This window comes from Dendrobates tinctorius, unplaced genomic scaffold, assembly GCF_039654945.1.
Source record: "Dendrobates tinctorius isolate UK_male_01 unplaced genomic scaffold, ASM3965494v1 ptg000133l, whole genome shotgun sequence".
Classification (NCBI taxonomy): Eukaryota; Metazoa; Chordata; class Amphibia; order Anura; family Dendrobatidae; genus Dendrobates; species Dendrobates tinctorius.
The window spans coordinates 14,135,208-14,156,362 of record NW_027361801.1 but is presented as its reverse complement, the minus strand read 5'-3'; the positions used below and the strand labels follow the sequence as shown (position 1 = coordinate 14,156,362).

The window sequence follows — 21,155 nt, the reverse complement described above, 5'->3', positions numbered from 1 at the left end:
TCCCAGCGATCCCACCAATGATCCGACGTGGATGGGATCGCTGGGACATTGTTAGCTGATCTCTGGTGAGCCGTCACATAGACAGCCCCTCCAGCGATCAGGACCAGCGGGCACGCTGGTTACCAACATATAAACATCGGGTTTCTAAGGGCTGCAGGGCCCTTAGAAACCCGATGTTTACGTTGGTAACCAGCGTGCAGCGTCGCTCATCGCTGGCTCCTGCTGCTACACGCAGTGATGCGCGGTGGCCAGCGGGAGACCAGCGATGAAAAAACGGGCCAGGACGATCAAGCACGATCAGCGATACACCGTGGGGGTGTGATCGCTGCTGGATGTCACACACAGGCCCTTTACTAACGGGCCCTTTACTTTGCATTGTGTTCTTTACTAAAAACACTATACTCCTGTGATTGATACATATATACAATGCCAATATGATGCTGCTTATATATCTATAACTCAGGACCCATCAGTAACACCCCACACCCATTCCCACTGGGTACTCTGCTACTACATGAATCTAGCCTTTGTTACTTTGGTTTCATCTAAGACTTATTAAAGATTGTTTCTTACATTTATGGTTCGCTTCACTCGATGATTACATGGTAGTCCGAAATTGAGTAGATTCAAAATAGAAAACACTGCAGTTTATGAGTGATTTATTGATTGGGGGGGGGGGTTATCAGAGGGGAGAAACTCGTCAAGGTTCTGCTCAGTTTACTTTAACAAAAATAACCCACAGCAAAAAGACTATGTGCACGTGGCCATTACAGGGCCTGTAACAGATGTGGGGGATTTCTTCAATGAATTTTATAAATTGCAACATGTGAAATATATGGCTAAATCATCAACAAAAATCCATAATGAAATTGTGTGACACAGGTTTTTTAATTTTTTTTTTTACTGATTTCCAGCCTGCTTTAATAGTTTAGCCAGATATAGGATTTGCAACTGGTGTTCAAGCTTTATATTGATCCATAGAGAAGTCCTAACTTCTGAATTTGAAAATTATCATTTTTCCTTCAAAATACACCATATTACAGTACAATTCAGCTGCTGTGAGGTCCAACGGGTTAAGCAGGAAATGATGTGCACAGAAATACATCATAGGTTCGCACATGAAGAGCGGCATTAATACAAAGTGCGTTGGACTTTAGTCCGATCTTTAGATATCTGCAGGGCTGTTTTATGAGGCAACTGGTTAGTCCTCCCAGACAATAAAACCACAAATAGAAACCATTTAAATACTTGTTTTTCTAGGAGGAGCTAAACAGAGAAACAGTGGGGAAACTGAATCATGCATCATGGGAGCGGTGTCTTAAAGGGGATCTGTCACCCTTTTTTTTTTTGACTATTAGCTGCCGGCATTGACATCAGGGGCATCTACAGAATTCTGTAATGCTGTAGATAAGCCCCCGGTGTAACCTGAAAGATAAGAAAAGAAAGTTAGATTATACTCACGGGGAGGGGGGGGGGTCTTGCGGTCCGGGTCCGGTTTTGGTCCAATGGGTTTTGCGGTCCAGCGCCACCCATCTTCATACGATGCCATCCTCTTCTTTCCTTCCGGTCGTGGCTCTGGCGCAGGCGCACTGCTCTGCCCTGTTAAGGGCAGAGCAGAATACTGCAGTGCGCAGGCGCTGGACCTCTCTCGGCACCTGCGCACTGCAAGACTCTGCTCTCAACAGGGCAGAAGAATGCACCTGCGCCAGAGCCACGACAGGAAGGGAAGAAGAGGATGGCATCGTATGAAGATGGGAGGCGCCGGGCCCGACTGCGACACCCATCGGAACTAAACCGGCCCCGGAACAACCCCCCCACACGGTGAGTATAATCTTTTTCTTCTCTTTTAGGTTACATCGGGGGCTTATCTACAGCATTACTGTTGTAGATGAGATAAGCCCCTGATGTCGGTCCCGGCAGCAAATAGTCGAAGAAAAGGGTGACAGATTCCCTTTAATGAAGCAATGGCAAGGAAATTGTGTCATCCATTTTTTTTTTTTTTTTTTTACTGTTTCCCCCAAGATGAGAGCCAGGTTCTACAAGCTGCCAGTCATGATACTTGGTTTTCACAAGTCTCACTAAATGTTGGGCACATGTATAAAGGGAATTTGTGCTCAGAGAGAGTAAATGCAAAATCAATGACTTTTGGGTAATGCAGGAAATTGCAGCCTAGCCCATAGGAAAAAAAAAAAAAAAAAAACTACAAGAGAAACGCTGAAGCACCCGTTGGAGAGACCAGTCATAGCGTGAAAGAGTCTTTATTTCTTCAGGTATGGTGAGCCAGGCACATGGAAATAAGCTCACAGTAAACAAAACTATAAACCTAATTTTGATTCCTTTCCAGTCTTAAAAAAAAAAAAAATGCAATTGGCAAGATCTGGATGGAAGAATGGTGTAAGGCGACCTCCACTGCCTCACACCAAACAAGTCCACTTGTGTTCAGTGCCTGGAAGGTCTCTAGGTATGGAAATCACAGGCCGATGAAAGGCAGCTTTGTGACATCTTCCATGTGCTCAGTGTTTCCTATGCAGAAGAGATCAGAGTGCTGCCCCAGACTGAAAGGAAACGCGCCCTGATTCAGCCCAACACCAGGAACATACCGTATGTATTTTGGCATAACAAGAATACGGACGTTCATATACGTGTCGGCTGTGTTAGTCAGGGTTCTGGTATAGACGTGCACTATAAATATAGGAGGCGGCCTTACCTATGTAACACACAGTTCACTTAGTTTAAAGGGATCCTGTCACCTCCAAAAAGGATACTTACCTGCAGATGTACAGGTAATCTGCAAGCACGTACCATTTACATCATATATGATTGGCCGGTTTACAAGGAGAAATGAGGCTATACCTTCTTGCAGCAGCTTGCTAGTAGTCATAGGGGCAGAGAGTGGTTACAGTCACTGCTCACTGTGCAGCGAGTGAGCTGTAATCACTCCCCGCAACACTCATTGGCAGCCGGTTCCACACACACACACACACGTGCTGCAAAGCAGGCTGTCAATCACTGTGCCTGGCAGGGATTACAGCGCACTAACTGGATTGAAGCGGCTGCAGGGAAACTAAAACCTAAACTTTCTCCCCGTAGCTGCATTTCCGTCAGCCTGCCAGGTCATGAAGTAAACAGTATTTGATTGCAACTATCTGCAGATAAACATTTTGGGGGGGCGGTGACAGGCTCCCTCTAAAGTATGTTTTGTAAACTACTGCACAGGGGAATGCTAATTCAGTTCTGTCTTCTGTTGCATCCCTATATTGATGCAAAAAAAGACAGTTTTACAATTCAGGAGTCTAAAAAGCTGGGTGATTAATAGGAGAACTATGAGGCTGTGTGCACACGCTGCAGATTTTTCCACGCGGATTTTGCAAAATCCGCAGGTAAATCTGCAGGTCAAAAAGCCTGCGTTTTACCTGCGGATAAGCCTGCGGTTTGACACCTCTACAATGGAGCAGGTGTGAGACTGCTGCGGATTCCACACAAAGTAGTGACATGCTGCGGTATTGAAACCGCAGCAAATCCACGCAGAAAAATCCGCACCATGGGCACTGCGGTTTTTGTTTACCATAGAATATAAAGGTACTGTACACCACAGCAAAAACTGCTGAGGATCCGCAGGGCCAAATCCGCTGCAGATCCGCAGCGTGTGTACACACCCTTAGAGAGGACACATGCTGCTTCCCACCCAGCTTTATAGGCCCCATTATGCCACAAGGATGCCCTTGAGGAGGGGGTCCTTGGCTGGAGACTAGTAAGAGCTGTTCTGACTCTGAAGGACCTGGTCTATTCGCACATTAAATGGTCACCCATTTTATTTTAGAGGCTGACATTTCACTGCCATCGGCTTGCTTTCCATGACCATAACTGGCTAGGTTCTGATTTAAAGGCAGCATTTAGGATTGAAGAGTGCAGCCTTGCAGCGCTGCGGTCCAAAGTTCAAATCCCACCAAGGACAACATCTGCAGGGAGTTTGTATGTTCTCCCTGTGTTTGCATGGGTTTTATCCAAGGTCTCCGGTTTCCTCTCTCACTCTAAAGACTTACTGATAGGGAATTTAGATTGTGAACCCCAATGGGGACAGTGCCGATAATGTGTGTAAAGCGCTGTGGAATTAATGGCGCTATATAAATGAGTAAAATAAGTCTGCAATATTTGTAACTTCTCTCACCAAGAGATAAGGATCTTTAAATGTGGACCACCCGCCTCACATCCCCAAATACCACAGAATTATTCAGTAAATGAGCTGTACTTGTGCTCCTCCATATATGAAGGAGCTATGAAGAAAATTACGAAGCAGAAAATGAGCTCCCTACAGCTCCGGCAGCGCTGCATGCCAGCAGCCGATGACCGGCGTCTCCATTTATTTCACTGCGTATCAGCAAAGAACTGCTGTTCCAAGCTGCTCCATACACTACCGAACCCAACTAAAGTTGTCCGTGAGATCATGTATCCAGTGAAGCATGGCAAATGTATATTACCAGTGAGATTTTTTTCATCTGGTCTTCTATAAGCTAGCATTTGCTTCTAGCAAAAAAAAAACCAGCATTTGTTATTTGGCTTTATACCTTAAGGTGACCTTCTCCAAAATATTTAACTCCTTTTAAGACCTACTGACAAAGTATTAGGAAGTTTTCTGTACACAAATCTCTTTATCTGCAGTCTCTAATCTGAACTGCAGAAGTGATAATATATGTAGATACCAGTAAAAGAGGATCGGAATATTCCTTTCGTTTCTTATTATCCGCCATGCATTTACAGAAGTTTTATTTTTCTTATTTGATGCAAATGTTTATGGTCTTTACCAAGTGGGAGGTGCTTACAGAGTACAGAGTAGTTTAAACACCACCCCCAGAGAATCCTGTGAGCCACAACCTCTTGCACAGATCATAAAAATTAACAGTAATTAGAAAGTCCCAGACATATGAAACAGTATGGAGGATGGAAAAATAAAATAAAAATAAAAATCCCAGGAGCAGCTGGAATAAAATCAGAGCAAAAACTGACCACTTTAGACCGGGTGACCGATCCTCTTTAAAGCCCCCACTCCCTCCCACTTTATAACTGTAGTCACGGGTCCCAAATACCCTCAAAGACGTTAAAAGAGATAATTATTTAGAAAAAGTCAAGTGCCTTTCTGCAACTCACCAGGTCCAACGCTGAGCCTCCTCCTAGGTATTCCATAATAATCCATAGTTTTGTGCCCTGGAAAGAAAAATTAATAAAGTCAAATATGTACTCTATGCAGCACCTACACCCATTACCTGCCAGCAAATTAATGCAATTCCTTTAAACTGCAATGTACAAGTAGACATAAGAGTATGAGTTTATTTTCCATATGTGAATCCAGAAAAAGGGTTAAAAACAGTAACGTGCAGCCCTACCATGCACCGTGGCGTGCAGCCCTACCAGCCACCGTGGCGTGCAGCCCTACCAGCCACCGTGGCGTGCAGCCCTACCAGCCACCGTGGCGTGCAGCCCTACCAGCCACCGTGGCGTGCAGCCCTACCAGCCACCGTGGCGTGCAGCCCTACCAGCCACCGTGGCGTGCAGCCCTACCAGCCACCGTGGCGTGCAGCCCTACCAGCCACCGTGGCGTGCAGCCCTACCAGCCACCGTGGCGTGCAGCCCTACCAGCCACCGTGGCGTGCAGCCCTACCAGCCACAGTGGCGTGCAGCCCTACCAGCCACAGTGGCGTGCAGCCCTACCAGCCACAGTGGCGTGCAGCCCTACCAGCCACAGTGGCGTGCAGCCCTACCAGCCACAGTGGCGTGCAGCCCTACCAGCCACAGTGGCGTGCAGCCCTACCAGCCACAGTGGCGTGCAGCCCTACCAGCCACAGTGGCGTGCAGCCCTACCAGCCACAGTCGCGTGCAGCCCTACCAGCCACAGTCGCGTGCAGCCCTACCATACACAGTCGCGTGCAGCCCTACCATACACAGTCGCGTGCAGCCCTACCATGCACAGTCGCGTGCAGCCCTACCATGCACAGTCGCGTGCAACCCTACCATACACAGTCGCGTGCAGCCCTACCATGCACAGTCGCGTGCAGCCCTACCATGCACAGTCGCGTGCAGCCCTACCATGCACAGTCGCGTGCAGCCCTACCATGCACAGTCGCGTGCAGCCCTACCATGCACAGTCGCGTGCAGCCCTACCATGCACAGTCGCGTGCAGCCCTACTATGCACAGTCACGTGCAGCCCAACCATGCACAGTCACGTGCAGCCCTACCATGCACAGTCACGTGCAGCCCTACCATGCACAGTCACGTGCAGCCCTACCATGCACAGTCACGTGCAGCCCTACCACACAGTAACATACAGTTAGGTCCATATATATTTGGACAGAACATTTTTCTAGTTTTGGTTCTAGACAATACCACAATGAATTTTAAACAATTCAGATGCAGTTGAAGTTCAGACTTTCCGCTTTCATTTGAGGGTATCCACATTAAAATTGGATGAAAGGTTTAGGCGTTTCCGCTCTTTAACATGTGCCACCCTGTTTTTAATGGGACCAAAAGTAATTGGACAATTAACTCCAAGGCTATTTCATGGACAGGTGTGGGTAATCCCTTCGTTATGTCATTCTCAATTAAGCAGATAAAAGGCCTGGCGTTGATCTGAGGTGCTTGCATTTGGAAGGTTTTACTGTGAAGGAAACATGCGGTCAAAGGAGCTCTCCATGCATGTGAAACAAGCCATCCTTAAGCTGCAAAAACAGAAAAAACCCATCCGAGAAATTGCTACAACATTAGGAGTGGCAAAATCTACAGTTTGGTACATCCTGAGAAAGAAAGAAAGCAAGCACTGGTGAACTCATCAATGCAAAAAGACCTGGGTGCCCACGGAAGACAACAGTGGTGGATGATCGCAGAATAATCTCTATGGTGAAGAGAAACCCCTTCACAACAGCCAGCCAAGTGAACAACACTCTCCAGGAGGTAGGCGTATCAATATCCAAATCTACCAGAAAGAGAAGACTGCATGAAAGTAAATACAGAGGGTTACTGCACGGTGCAAGCCACTCATAAGCATCAAGAATAAAAAGGCTAGCCTTCACTTTGCTAAAAAAAACATCTAAAAAAGCCAGCACAGTTCTGAAAGAACATTCTTTGGACAGATGAAACCAAAATCAACCTCTACCAGAATGATGGAAAGAGAAAAGTATGGCGAAGGCGTGGTACAGCTCATGATCCAAAGCATACCACATCATCTGTAAAACACGGTGGAGGCAGTGTGATGGCTTGGGCATGCATGGCTGCCAGTGGCATCGGGTCACTAGTGTTTATTGATGATGTGACACAGGACAGAAGCAGCCGAATGAATTCTGAGGTATTCAGAGCCATACTGTGTGCTCAGATCCAGACAAACGCAGCCAAACTGATTGTCCATCTGTAGTATGAAACGACGACCAATGACCCAAAACATAAAGCCAAAGCAACCCAGGAGTTTATTAAAGCAAAGAAGTGGAATATTCTTGAATGGCCAAGTCAGTTACCTGATCTCATCCCAATTGAGCATGCATTTCACTTGTTAAAGACTAAACTTCAGACAGAAAGGCCCACAAACAGCAACTGAAAACCATCGCAGTGAAGGCCTGGCAGAGCATCAAAAAGGAGGAAACAGCATCTGGTGATGTCCATGAGTTCAAGACTTCAGGCAGTCATTGCCAACAAAGGGTTTTCAACCAAGTACTAGAAATGAACATTTACAATTATTTAATCTGTCCAATTACTTTTGGTCTCTTTAAAAACAGGGTGGCACATGTTAAGGAGCTGAAACTCCTAAACCCTTCATCCAATTTTAATGTGGATACCCTCAAATGAAAGCTAAAAGTCTGAACTTCAACTGCATCGAAATGGTTTTGTTTAAAATTCATTGTGGTAATGTCTAGAACCAAAATTAGAAAAATGTTGTCTCTGTCCAACTATATATGGACCTAACTGTGCATACACTACATGGAATATTTGAAGTTCGCAAGCTTCTAGAACCTTTCTTTTAATATGTAAAATCTGTAAAGTGAAAGCCAAATGCCCCACTATGCGTATTGGGCTTGAGCCATATAGCAAAGTGTTCTGTGAAGTCATGTTGTGACAGTCAAAAAGGTTTCAAAATGAGTTGGATTTTCTGTTGCTAGTTGAAAATCACATGCAACACACTTGCCATAGAAAGCAAGTCAAAGACAATTTACTCAAATGTTTGTTACTCAACAGGGCAGAGCAGTGTGCCTGCGCAGGAGCCATGACGGGAAGGAAAGAAGACGTCACCGTTAGAAGATGGGAGGTGCCGGACCAGACCATGACACCCATCGGACCGAAACTGGACTGCCCCTGGGTGAGTATAATGTAACTCATTTTTTTTTTATCTTTCAGGTTACATCAGGGGCTTATCTACAGCATTACAGAAAGCTGTAGATAAGCCCCTGATGGCGGTGCCGGCAGCTGATACTCGAAAAATGGGGTGACAGATTCCCTTTAAGAGATTTTCCAACCCTATATATTATTTTTAGTATGGTGTAAATGGCAATATCAGTGTGGAACCGCTGCACTGCAGCCAATTAACGACTGGATGCAGTGCTCACATAAAGACAAGACTAGCGGAGAAGGAAAGTGTTAGGAGACCCAGTCAATGATATATATTAAATAAGATGGACAGAACTATTTGAAGTCGGAGTTGGGGGTCTAAATCTGCAGTCTAGTCTAGATACTAATAAAAAACCATTTATTGAATACCCCTTTAACTATAACATAAGTGGCTAAAACAGCTGATGGTAATATAAGAGTGTGAACGCACTCCCGATTATAGAGCATGGGAGACCAGTTAACCCGAGACCCCTGCTATCAGCTCTGGGATAGTGGGCCTCATGAACTAAATGGTACCAGATGGAAATTCTGATGCCTGGATTACACAATCTAAGATAAACTGTACCATTTGTGCTCCACAACACACCAGCACAGCAGTGCATCCTTTCATGGCATCTCACAGGCTGATCGCATACAAATCAACTTCTTACACAAAAAGGAAATTAAAAAAAAAAAAATTACCTTCAAATAAGATCCATAGTACTTTGTCACATAGGGGCTGTCGCACTGGCTGAGGACTGTTATTTCTTGCTGTATATCTTCTATTTCATCCTCCGCTTCTTCCAGGTCAATGATTTTAATAGCAACCACATGTTGAGTCCGGTTATCAATGCCTTTGAAAACTTCTCCGAAGGAGCCCTTTCCAATACGCTCTAGTTTTGTGAATAATTCTTCAGGATCAGCCCGATGGTTCTAAGAACAAAAAAAAAAAAAAAGGGGGGGGGGTGTAAGTCTTCTTCATACAATAAGTAATGATTTTGGTTGATGCAGACAGCACACGTTACCAGTAAACATGGCAGTGTAGCACATGCTCCTAGTATTGAGAGCCATTCCTTCTAACATTTCTGCGACTTCAGGTGACTGCGCAGAATAAGCTGTCCTGAGTGTACAGGGGCATGACACTATTTGTGCAGTATGACTTACAGCCTGTATCTCACCAGTATTCCCCTACGCAGAATCCAACTATCAGTTTTCTCTGAACTAGTGAGTGAAAACTATCTGAAGTCTCCAGTACAGAGCACAGATATGAAGACTTCCTACCCTCCTGTCTCTAGGTAGTGTCCTTAGGCTTACAGGAAGCTTTATATGACCCCGTAAAACTTCTGGAAACAACTGTGACCACTTTACTCTAAGTAGTCAGGGGAAGAAAGCCAGAGTGAGTTTGTACATTTCTTTTGGCGGCTGCAGCTTCTCTCAGCTGAGGGGATGCCGAGAACATCAGCCCATCAGCATGGTGATTGCATTGGGAAATCGGGTTGCCTTCAATAAGAATCTAAGTAAAAGAACATTTTGGGAAACTTTTGCACTCCTTGTTGGACACTATAGCCATGATCATAAACCACTGCAATTTCAATTTACTACAATGGAGAGATGGCTGCTTTTATTTCTGTCAGTAAAGCGCATAGACTTCAAGGGAGCGGTAACAGCCAACCTCCTAACTAAATTGTATGGAGTGTAGGGACCTGGAAATCAGCAGACCCCCATTTCCCCAACAGTCTGAAAAGTCAAAAGTGGGAATAAAAAAAAAACAAAAAAAAAACCCACACCCGTATAATTCGAGGAGAAGCTAAAATAAAAGTGCACAAACTGGCCACTTTTGATTTAGTGGTCGGTGCTCTTGGAGTACCTAAATAATTCATTTTTCATGCACCACATTTTTACCAAATCAGAAGGGCTCAAATGACCAGTGAGAAGTGTGCTGCTCAGGAGGCAGGAGTGCATTGCTCTCTATTGAACGACTACACAAAGCACAATATGGATGCAATAAAAAATCATATGCCTTCTACTGAATCTGCACGCCTCTGTGCTCGCTCAGGCAGGAGCTATGTGATCGCGGCTCTCAAGCAACACACTTCTGTGGTCTTTTGAGCGATTAGTGGGGATCTTTAGACCTGGACCTCCACGGATCTGCAGGCATAAACATGTTTTAGTGAATCTTTAAGGGGCAGATTTAACACAGTAAACAGCTTAAACATTCTACAAATGCCATTAGCTTTTTGACTGTTGGGACACCCATCCCGCACCAACCCAAGGTAAGAAGGTATTACTAATTTTCCCTACCTATGGACCTGCAGCCAGCTGTTTACTTGAATGGGGTCACTGTGTGATTCCCAACATAAGTGGGTGGCAGGGGGCCAGCATGCAGGGTACAGGGGGCCACGGTACTACATCAGTTCCATGCTCCCTTCATTCTACAGAAAAACACTTAAAGCAACGTTCACACATTCAGTATTTGGTATTTTGCACCAGTTTTTATAAGCTAAAACCAGGAGCGGAACAATCGGAGGAAAAGTATAAGGCCGGTTTCACATTTGCGTTAAAGGCCGCAGCGTCGGCAGCGCTAGCCTCCGGGCGCATGACGCTGCATGCGTCATGCGTCCCCTATCACTGAGGACGCAGGCCGTACACAGTACGCGTTTTAGCGGCGCCTGCGTCCTTTTGACGGTGTGCCGACCAGCGCCAAACGCAACCTTTTGCAATTTGGTTGTGCTCGGCGCACCCTCAAAAGGACGCAGGCGCCGCCAAATGCATACTGTGCACGGCCTGCATCCTCAGTGATAAAGATAGAGGACGCATGCAGCGTCATGCGCCCGGAGGCGGAGCTACCGGTGGAGGCGACAGGGGGCGGGGCTTATCGGCGCCCGTGCGAAGGCCGACGCTGCGGCCTTTAACGCAAATGTGAAACCGGCTAAGGGTGTGTGCACACGCTGCAGATTTGGCCCTGTGGATCCGCAGCAGTTCCTGCACGTTGTACACTACCTTTATTTTCTATGCAAAATGAAAACCGCAGTGCGCATGCTGCAGAATTTTCCGCGGTTTCAAATCCGCAGAACGAATAGCCATCTGCTCCATTGTAGAGATGGAAAACCGCAGGGCAAAACCGCAGGCTAATCGGCAGATAAAACGCAGGACTTCTGACCTGCGGATGTTACAAAATCCGCAGAGCATTCCGCAGCGTGTGCACGTTCCCTTATAGAAACACGTCACCACTTCTGCGTTTATCTCCCAGTCCTGGTTTTGGATTACAAACACTGATGTAAAATACTGAACAGACACTGAACGTGTGACCGTGGCTTAATAGAAACAATGTTTCCACTACAAAAAGAATCAAGAAATCTGTGCAGAGCTGTGAATCTATTCCAATACAAGGGTGGACTTAAGAATAGCAGAAAAGTGTACGTTGTTCTGCTGACGTATCAGATACCGCTGCCATAATGAACTAATGTGGGCATTTACGCCTCCAGGGAAATACATTATAAAATAAAAACGAAACAAAGAAACTACGCAGATACCGATGAAACCTGAGAAACGAGAGAGTACGGAGTACGTAATGCTACAGAATTAATAGCTTGGAGGCTTTTTTCAAAGCCAATATTTGAGCACAATAACCAAGTAAAACACTATGTAAAAGGGGACAAGCTGGCACTGTTTTACAAATGGAAGTAGTGGAATGGGTTACATAGGTTTGGTTTTTCTACAAAAATGATATTTTTTTGGAGAGATCTGTTGTGTCAGTCATGAGAAATGTAGTGTAAAAGTGATAAGCAAATGAGGCTGGAAATGCACTGGGGGGCGTGTCAAAGCACTTGCAGGACTTTTAACCGACACGCCCATAGCCTGATTTGCATATGGCTTCTACACTAGTTGTCATGACTGGCACAATGAAGCTTTACATAAAAGGAATTACCAGACTTTCTACAGGGTTTTGGTCACACTTCTATACAATGACTTTCACATATAAAAACATGCAGACAGGTTCACGAACTACTTGCTGTCTGCATAAACCAGCACACTTAACCCCTCATTTTTTGACAAACTTTTTCTTCCCTATAGCATGAGATGTGATAAGCAACTCTGAAATTGCAAGAAATATGTCTAATTCCATTAAACGCGCACATCGAATTCTGATGAGTTAGCATGTTAAATATTAAGCATTTATGTCCACTTTGCTGGACAGCGAGAAGAAAAAAAGCCCGCATTCCATATACGCAAACAGCCAAATCCCATAATCCTTAGCAACTCATGTTAAAGTGACTGCAGACCAGAAGCCCTGAAAATCGACCCTCGTATCAAATGCCAGGGAATAAGAATTTAAAAAAAAAAAATTAGAAAAAAAAAAAAAGGAAAAATGTACTCGAGTGCTAGTAGACTGGTGAATCAGTGCCATGCGGATCGCTGCCCCCACAGTCAGACGCAGAGACAAAACAGTTTTAAAGCTGCAGCAGGTCAAGAGAGGTCAGAAGTAAAGGTGCTGGGATGGAAGCTGGTTCAGCAGCTAATGACTGCCTTTCAAAAAGGCTCAGAAAAACTATGTGTAGTGAAATGTCAAAAAAGGAAGGGGAAAAAAAAGTACACGTTCCATAAATTAAAGCCTTAGACGTGTCGCCATCAGCAGCTTTGTCTATTCAGAAGAACATTTCCACCCATAGGAAGGAGAATCACTAGTGTAGAGAAATCATTGACTGTTCTTGTTAAATCTAGCAGACAACCAACATATCCACCATTATTGCTGTGGTCGCTCAGATTATCGACCAAGACATATCTACTTCCCTAATGACATTTCCCAGAGGAAAACGCTTGCCACTGTTGTCAAAGAGGTTAAACCCACGGAAGCAGTTCAGTCCTATTGGGCTACGTCCCCACAGTCAGTAATTGGCAGTGCTATGGATGCGGCACATGTCTGCTCCGTTCAATGCGCTGACAGCTTTTGAGCGCAGGTGATTCCGCATGTGTTCATTGAACCGTGCGGAATCACCGCGTCCAATACATTGTATGAGTAACTATCTTGTGGAGACTCGCATTTCCGCAAGATAAACTGACATGCTGCGGTAGGGGAAGACGTGCCGCATGTCCGTCTCTGCAGGGACATGTGTCAGAGCACATAGTGGATATGGGATTTCTTGAAATCCAATCCACCCGCAGCATTTACTGACTGTGGGAACATACCCTTACTGATTCTGAGAAATACTGGACTCACGCATTTTATACAAGCAGTTTTTTTTTTATTACTGTGACTTAGAGTATACAGCAACATACGCATGGCAATATAAAATCATCCCGCAAGTGTCTGTCCAGAAAATGCCAACCCCCGGATTATACGGCCCTCTATATAAAGAGATTATGGTCTGAAAAATGTGTTCTCTGTCCCAATCACTGTGTACTGCTCAGCTATTTATAGTGGATTATTCATGTAAAAATGTAATACTGTATTATTGTTCTTATATCTGATTTATGCTCCTTTCAACAATTTCTTCCAGTGTAAATAAACCCTCATCTTTAGGTGGGGTTCACACAGACGAGTTTTAGGGTATGTGCCCATGATCAGGATTTGCTGCAAATTTGATGCTGTGTATTTAAGCAGCATCAAACCAGCAGCGGCCAGATGTTACACCATAGTGGATGCGATATCTGGAAATCCCATGTTTACTATGAGTGTATGTGCGCCAGCGGATCACCCGCGGAGACAGACATGCAGCGCGACTATCAAGAACGCAGCATACCAATTTCTCTAGCGACTAGCGTATCTGCAAAAGAAATTTCATCAACAGAATGTGTTGGATGCGGTAAATCTGCATAGTTCAGTGATCAAATTGCTTCTACTTCCAGATAATAGCCTAATGGTTCAATCGTTGTCCCATAAGCCAATAAAGGCAAGTATGAGGCTGGTGAATTGTCAGGAGCAGGGCTGTGGAGTTGGAGTCGGAGCTCATTTTGGTGGAGTCGGTATAAAATGGTCTGACTCCTAAAATATATAATAAATTGGGTACAGTAGTACAATGCACAATGTGCTGAATATTTTTTCATAGGAATTTGGGAAAGTTATGAAATGCACTATAAATGGCTGTTCTATTCCTGATCTAAGGCTACATTCACACACACAGCGTTTTTCCTGCGTTTTTTGAGGATACGTTTTTCAGTTGCAAAAGCAGATCAGCTTTTTAAAAACCGCATCACCTGAAAGGTTTTTGAGCTCATAGATAATGTTTTCAATAGCAAAAGCAGATTAGAAATCTGCTCTATCCATTTATCCATATCTGTCTATCCATATCATATCTGTACCAAAAAGAATGAAAGCCAGATAGCACACAGACTAACACTCCTTTTTTTTTTAGCACCAGTCAGGTACACCTCATAGCTGCCCAAAAGGACGCCCAGGACAGGCATTGCTCGTCTTCAGTAACACATCAACATCAATTGATAGCTGGAATAAATAGACTGCATTCATCACCACATCTTCTTAAGGTGCAGGCTTTATTTTCAAGTGTAGGGGTGTGCAGTATGAGGTTCTGCAGCAGCTGAGGTGTGCAGTATGAAATTCTGCAGAACATTATGAGGCTCTGCACCCCCCCCCCAGGTTTGATCCTGGCTACGCCCATAGTGTCAATGTAGCCTGAGGAGCTAGGCTTTGTCTTAGCAGAGATAGGTCATAGTGTGTGTGAGAGTGTGTGTGTGTGTATGTGTGTGTATGTGTGTATATATGTGTGTGTGTGTATATGTGTGTGTGTGTGTGTGTATGTGTGTGTGTGTGTGTGTGTGTGTGTGTGTGTGTGTGTGTGTGTGTGTGTGTGTGTGTGTGTGTGTGTGTGTGTGTGTGTATGTATGTGTGTGTGTGTGTATGTATGTATGTGTGTGTGTGTGTATGTGTGTATATATATATATATATATATATATACACATATATACACACACACTAATTTTTTATATATATATATATATATATATATATATATATATATATATACACACACATACACACACTATAATTTATATATATATATATATATATTTATATATATATATATATATATATATATATATATATATATATATATATATATACACACACACATACATACACACAGTACAGACCATAAGTTTGGACACACCTTCTCAATCAAAGCGTTTTCTTTACTTTCATGACTATGAATATTGTAGATTCACTCTGAAGGCATCAAAATAACATATGGAATTATATAATTAACAAAAAAGTGTGAAACAACTGAAAATACTGTATGTCTTATATTCTAGGTTCTTCAAAGTAGCCACCTTTTGCTTTGATTACTGCTTTGCACACTCTTGGCATTCTCTTGATGAGCTTCAAGATGTAGTTACCGGAAATGGTTTTCACTTCACAGGTGTGCCCGGTCAGGTTTAATAAGTGTGATTTCTTGCCTTATAAATGAGGTTGGGACCATCAGTTGTGTTGTGCAGAAGTCTGGTGGATACACAGCTGATAGTCCTACTGAATAGACTGTTAGAATTTGTATTATGGCAAGAAAAAAAGCAGCTGAGTAAAGAAAAACGAGTGGCCATCATTACGTTAAGAAATGAAGGTCAGTCAGTCTGAAAAATTGGGAGAACTTTGAAAGTGTCCCCAAGTGCATTGACAAAAACCATCAAGCGCTACAAAGAACCTGGCTCACATGAGGACTGCCCCAGGAAAGGAAGACCAAGAGTCACCTCTGCTGCAGAGGATAAGTTCATCCGAGTCACCAGCCTCAGAAATCGCAGGTTAACAGCAGCTCAGATTAGAGACCAGGTCAATGCCACACAGAGTTCTAGCAGCAAACATCTCTACAACAACCGTTAAGAGGAGACTTTGTGCAGCAGGCCTTCATGGTAAAATAGCTGCTAGGAAACCAATGCTAAGGAAAGGCAACAAGCAGAAGAGACTTGTTTGGGCTAAAGAACACAAGGAATGGACATTAGACCAGTGGAAATCTGTGCTTTGGTCTGATAAGTCCAAATTTGAGATCTTTGGCTCCAACCACCATGTCTTTGTGCGACCTACAAAAGGTGAACGGATGGACTCTACATGCCTGGTTCCCACCGTGAACCATGGAGGAAGAGGTGTGATGGTGTGGGGGTGCTTTGCTGATGACACTGTTGGGGATTTATTCAAAACTGAAGGCATACTGAACCAGCATGGCTACCACAGCATCTTGCAGCGGCATGCTATTCCATCCGGTTTGTGTTTAGTTGGACCATCATTTATTTTTCAACAGGACAATGACCTCAAACACCTCCAGGCTGTGTAAGGGCTATTTTACCAAGAAGGAGAGTGATGGGGTGCTACACCAGATGACCTGGCCTCCACAGTCACCAGACCTGAACCCAATCGAGATGGTTTGGGGTGAGCTAGACTGCATAGTGAAGGCAAAAGGGCCATCAAGTGCTAAGCATCTCTGGGAACTCCTTCAAGACTGTTGGAAGACCATTTCTAGTGACTACCTCTTGAAGCTCATCAAGAGAATGCCAAGAGTGTGCAAAGCAGTAATCAAAGCAAAAGGTGGCTACTTTGAAGAACCTAGAATATAAGACATATTTTCAGTTGTTTCACACTTTTTTGTTAATTATATAATTCCACATGTGTTAATTCATTGTTTTGATGCCTTCAGAGTGAATCTACAATTTTCAGTCATGAAAATAAAGAAAACTCTTTGAATGAGAAGGTGTGTCCAAACTTTGGACTGTACTGCATATATGTAATCGATATTACATAGTGTATTACATATTTACAATTTATTACAGTTTTTTGTGTTGTAAAGTTGTATTCCAATAAATAGATATGTTCTATCTAAATATCTTGATTATTCTATCATAGAAATGATTACATGTCTGATGTTCACATTGTACTACAATAAATTTTTCACTTAAATATAAGGAATATATGTGGGAGTCGGAGTCATGGAGTCGGAGTAAGGGAAATTGAGGAGTCGGAGTCGCAGGTTTGGCTTACCGACTCTCCACAGCCCTGGTCAGGAGACCATGAAACTGATGTGTGAAGCTGATTTAAGACCCCAACAGTGATTTCCACCATTACTGCTGCAGGGGGAAGTCATTTTGAAGCTTGATGTTGGAACAGGAAAAAGTATTTTATTTGCAAGCCATATTTGAGGCCAAATTAGTTTGCATTTCCAACTGAAAGTGATCGCCCTTGTTGCCAAAGTGTGGAAAACCCTAGATTAGGGGCACAAGGAGATCTGATTGGCAAACAGCTCTAGAAAACTACAACTACCTACACTAAACAAAGTATCATGTACAGCGCACTGGAGAAACTGTGTACACACTGATAACGTAATGATTACTAAAAACAGAACTCAGTGAAAAGCAGAACGCCATCAGGCTCTGAAGCCATTAATAAAAGGCAGCATTTCAAAAAGCAGGACCATGTAAAAACAGGCAGCCACCTGTGGCCAGTTCCATCTAGAGGCTCAAAGCAAATTTCTACATGGAAAAAACAAATGACAGTAACATATTCCAGAGAGACAATGATGTAGCAGGTGGCACCGGGGTCTGGATTATAGAGCGGTTATAGGACCAGGGTGTCACGCCAATATCAGAGAGGGGAAGATAAACGCCATCTTGATGAGCACTGAACAGAGGAGACCAAGGATGAGAACAGACTCTTTATTTAGACTGTGCGTTTTGGGACCATTCTGGCTGCTTCATTAGTAACCTGATAAATGAATCAGATCGGCCCTGAAACGCATAGTCTGAAAGCATCCGTTCTGGCAGCACTCATTAAGACTGTTTTTTATCTTCATCTATGTCTTCTGTGTCCTGGTGTTTGACTCCAGGGCTTTTCGGACAGAGCTTCAGCCGTTAGGAGGGAGAGCAATCACGCTATTTTCAGTGTTGTGGTTCCCACACAACACTCCCAGGTGAGTTTAACCATTCACAATTTATTTTACTCATTTATCTAGCACCATTAATTCCACAGCGCTTTACATAATTTCCACCCACCTTCGCCCTTGTTGATCGCACAAGGCGCGCTAATCCATATTTTCTTACATGCCAATGACAGTGTAACCAAAAATTAAATAAGTTTCATGTGTACCTCCAGCAATGTTGACACATTACATAAATCCACAACTGCTGCGCCCAAGCAATCACTGCACCACTCGTCAGATGGAGTGTCTGAAGGAAGTTTCATCAGAACCCACACCAATTGTGTATTTTACTGACACATGTTGGCACAGCGTTGCACATGGCCATCTTATCACTTAAAGGCGTTAACTAAATATTGCTCCCTTGTTTCCTGGTATCCAGCTTGCCAAGGGATGATGAACTAACTATCCAGACCAGCGGCATGGCTAACGCCTCTCGACGAAAGAGTGAACTCTGCAGCAAGCAGGGAAAGTTTTGCCTCTGCAGCAACACAGCAGTGCAACAACCCTGAAGCTGATCCAATCAGAGAGCCTACAAACTACCAAAGAGCTGCTAAGAGCTGAGCACACTGCCCACGAGTCCAGCCAATGCTGGCAGACTGCAGAATTGGCCGGTAACCCAAGCAACAAGCAGTGACATTAAGGCTGAGTTCACACGTGGCGTTTTTTTTCGCGTTTCCGCGGCGGTTTTAACCGCGCGATTTTGCCGCGAAAACGCGAAAAATAAGCATCCCATGCATTCCTATGGGATTCCGCAATGCTGTGCTAATGCTGCGGTTTTTACCGCGGCGGAATCGCTTCGCGGTAAAAACCGCAGCATGCTGATTAATTTGCGGAATCGCGGCGATCCCGCACCCATAGGAATGCATTGTTCCGCTTATTTCCCGCATGTGGCTGTGCACACCATGCGGAAAGTAAGCAGAACAATTGCGGATGGTACCCACGGTCCGGAGGAGAGAAGACTGTCCTCCGGGCTCTGGGTACCATATCCCTGTAAAAAATAGAATTTAAAATAAAAAATATTGTTATTCTCACCCTCCGACGTCCCGCGCAGCCTTCCCGCTTCTCTCCATGCTCTCGTTCCCAGTAGTCCTTTGCGAAAATGCTCGCGATGACGTCCCTTCTCGCGGGATCGCGAAGTCTCGCGGTCATTCGCGCGACGTCATCACGAATGACCGCGAGACGTCGCGATCCCGCGAGAACTGACGTCATCGCGAGCATTTTCACAAAGGATTACTGGGAACGGATGCGCGGGACGTCGGAGGGTGAGAATAACACAGTTTTTTATTTTTTTTTTACATTCTTTTACTACTGATGCCGCATAGGCGGCCTCAGTAGTAAAAAGTTGGTCACAATCGTCAAACACTATGTTTGACGAGTGTGACCAACCTGTCAATCAGTTCTCCAAGCGATGCTACAGATCGCTTGGAAAACGCTAGCATTTTGCAAGCTAATTACGCTTGCAAAATGCTAGTTTTTCCGCGGGAAAATCGCGGGAATTTAAAATGCGATTTTCCCGCAGACTGGAATTCCGGAATTCTCGCGGTAATTTCAGCGAGAGTTCCGGTACGTGTGCACTTAGCCTAAAAGTCACACTGACAGTGAAGGTAAATTTCTAATAAGTAAATGGCAGAGTTACTTTTTTTTTCAGAGTAATTTTAACAATTTCTCAGAACGAGAATAAACTTAACTAAAGCTGGGTTCAAGCCAGGCCTGCACTCATTCACAACTCTGCCGTCCCAAATTCTCAAAAAAGTCACAAAAAACTGTTGCCAAAGATTTGCACCAAAACATGAAGCTTTGCACTCCGCTTGGCAAAAGCCACCTTTTTAGCCAAACACAATAAAATAATCTGAACTCTTCCTACATATTTATAAAGCGCCATTAATTCCATGGTGCTGTACATGAGACGGGGGTTACATACAAAGTTATAGATATCGTTACCAGTAAACAAATTTACAATGACAGACTGGTACAGAGGGGAGAGGACCCTGTCCTTGCGGACTTACATTCTACATCTGAGTGTAAATTATATCTACAAAAGACAAGATCCACTCAAAAAAGGAAAGAACAATATAGATCAATGGTGATGAGTGAACTTGATTGTTACTCGAGTTTGCCGAAGGTCATCAGGTATGCACAGAGTATCACGGGTACTTGAGCGACATGTCCACGTCCCTGCAAGTTTTGCAGTTGCTAAACAGATTGCTTTGTGGCTATCTAAAAGCCGCAAAACATGCGGATGCGGGGGTCGTGAACACGTCACTTGAGCACTCGCGATACTTTTACATCACAAAAATACAAGACCAGCTTCTTGGAAAACCTTAATATATATAACGTATGTATTGAAGAGAATTGTGGATCCTTAACCAACACAGGAAAAAGTTCTCAAAAATCTCAATGTCACACCATACCAATGTAAAATAGCATGGAAAAAGCTCAGAATAAAATTATAAAACAAAAACCTGAGCAAGTATTTATGTTGGTAGAGATAAAGTAAAACTGGCTGTTATCTCCTCAATGCAAACATCTCCACCATGTCCCACCCAACAGCAAGTGGAGCAACACAAAATCCAGGCCTACTGCCAATCCGCAGCTTTGGGAGCCGGACTGCACGGTGCGCTGACATAACAGTCATCTTGAAGACAAATGCACGCGCTTCAGTGAGGTTTTGTCGTCACTTTAGGATTGGGACATGCAAACTTCTTGGAAATAGTTTGAGCTCTTAGAAGTAAAAAAAAAAAAAAAAACCTTCAGTCTATTAAAATATGTAATATAAAAGTACAATATATGGTTATTAGGTTTATAACCATTTACATCACAGCCTGGGCCAAGCAGGCATCTAGCAGTCCAATTCTGAGTGACTGACTGTGGTCTGCATCTGGCTATCCACAGGGGTC

General features: G+C 44.1%; 1 protein-coding gene across 1 annotated transcript in view; it reads right to left on the bottom strand.

Annotated features, from left to right (window-relative positions):
• Positions 1–21,155, bottom strand: part of STK26 (serine/threonine kinase 26) — a 73,443-nt gene that overhangs the window by 18,117 nt on the left and 34,171 nt on the right. The window contains exons 2-3 of the mRNA XM_073543491.1: positions 9,047–9,277; positions 5,146–5,202 (exon numbers count right to left, since the gene is read on the bottom strand). Of these exons, the coding sequence (XP_073399592.1) occupies positions 5,146–5,202; positions 9,047–9,277 (288 nt within the window). The remainder of the gene's footprint in view (positions 1–5,145; positions 5,203–9,046; positions 9,278–21,155) is intronic.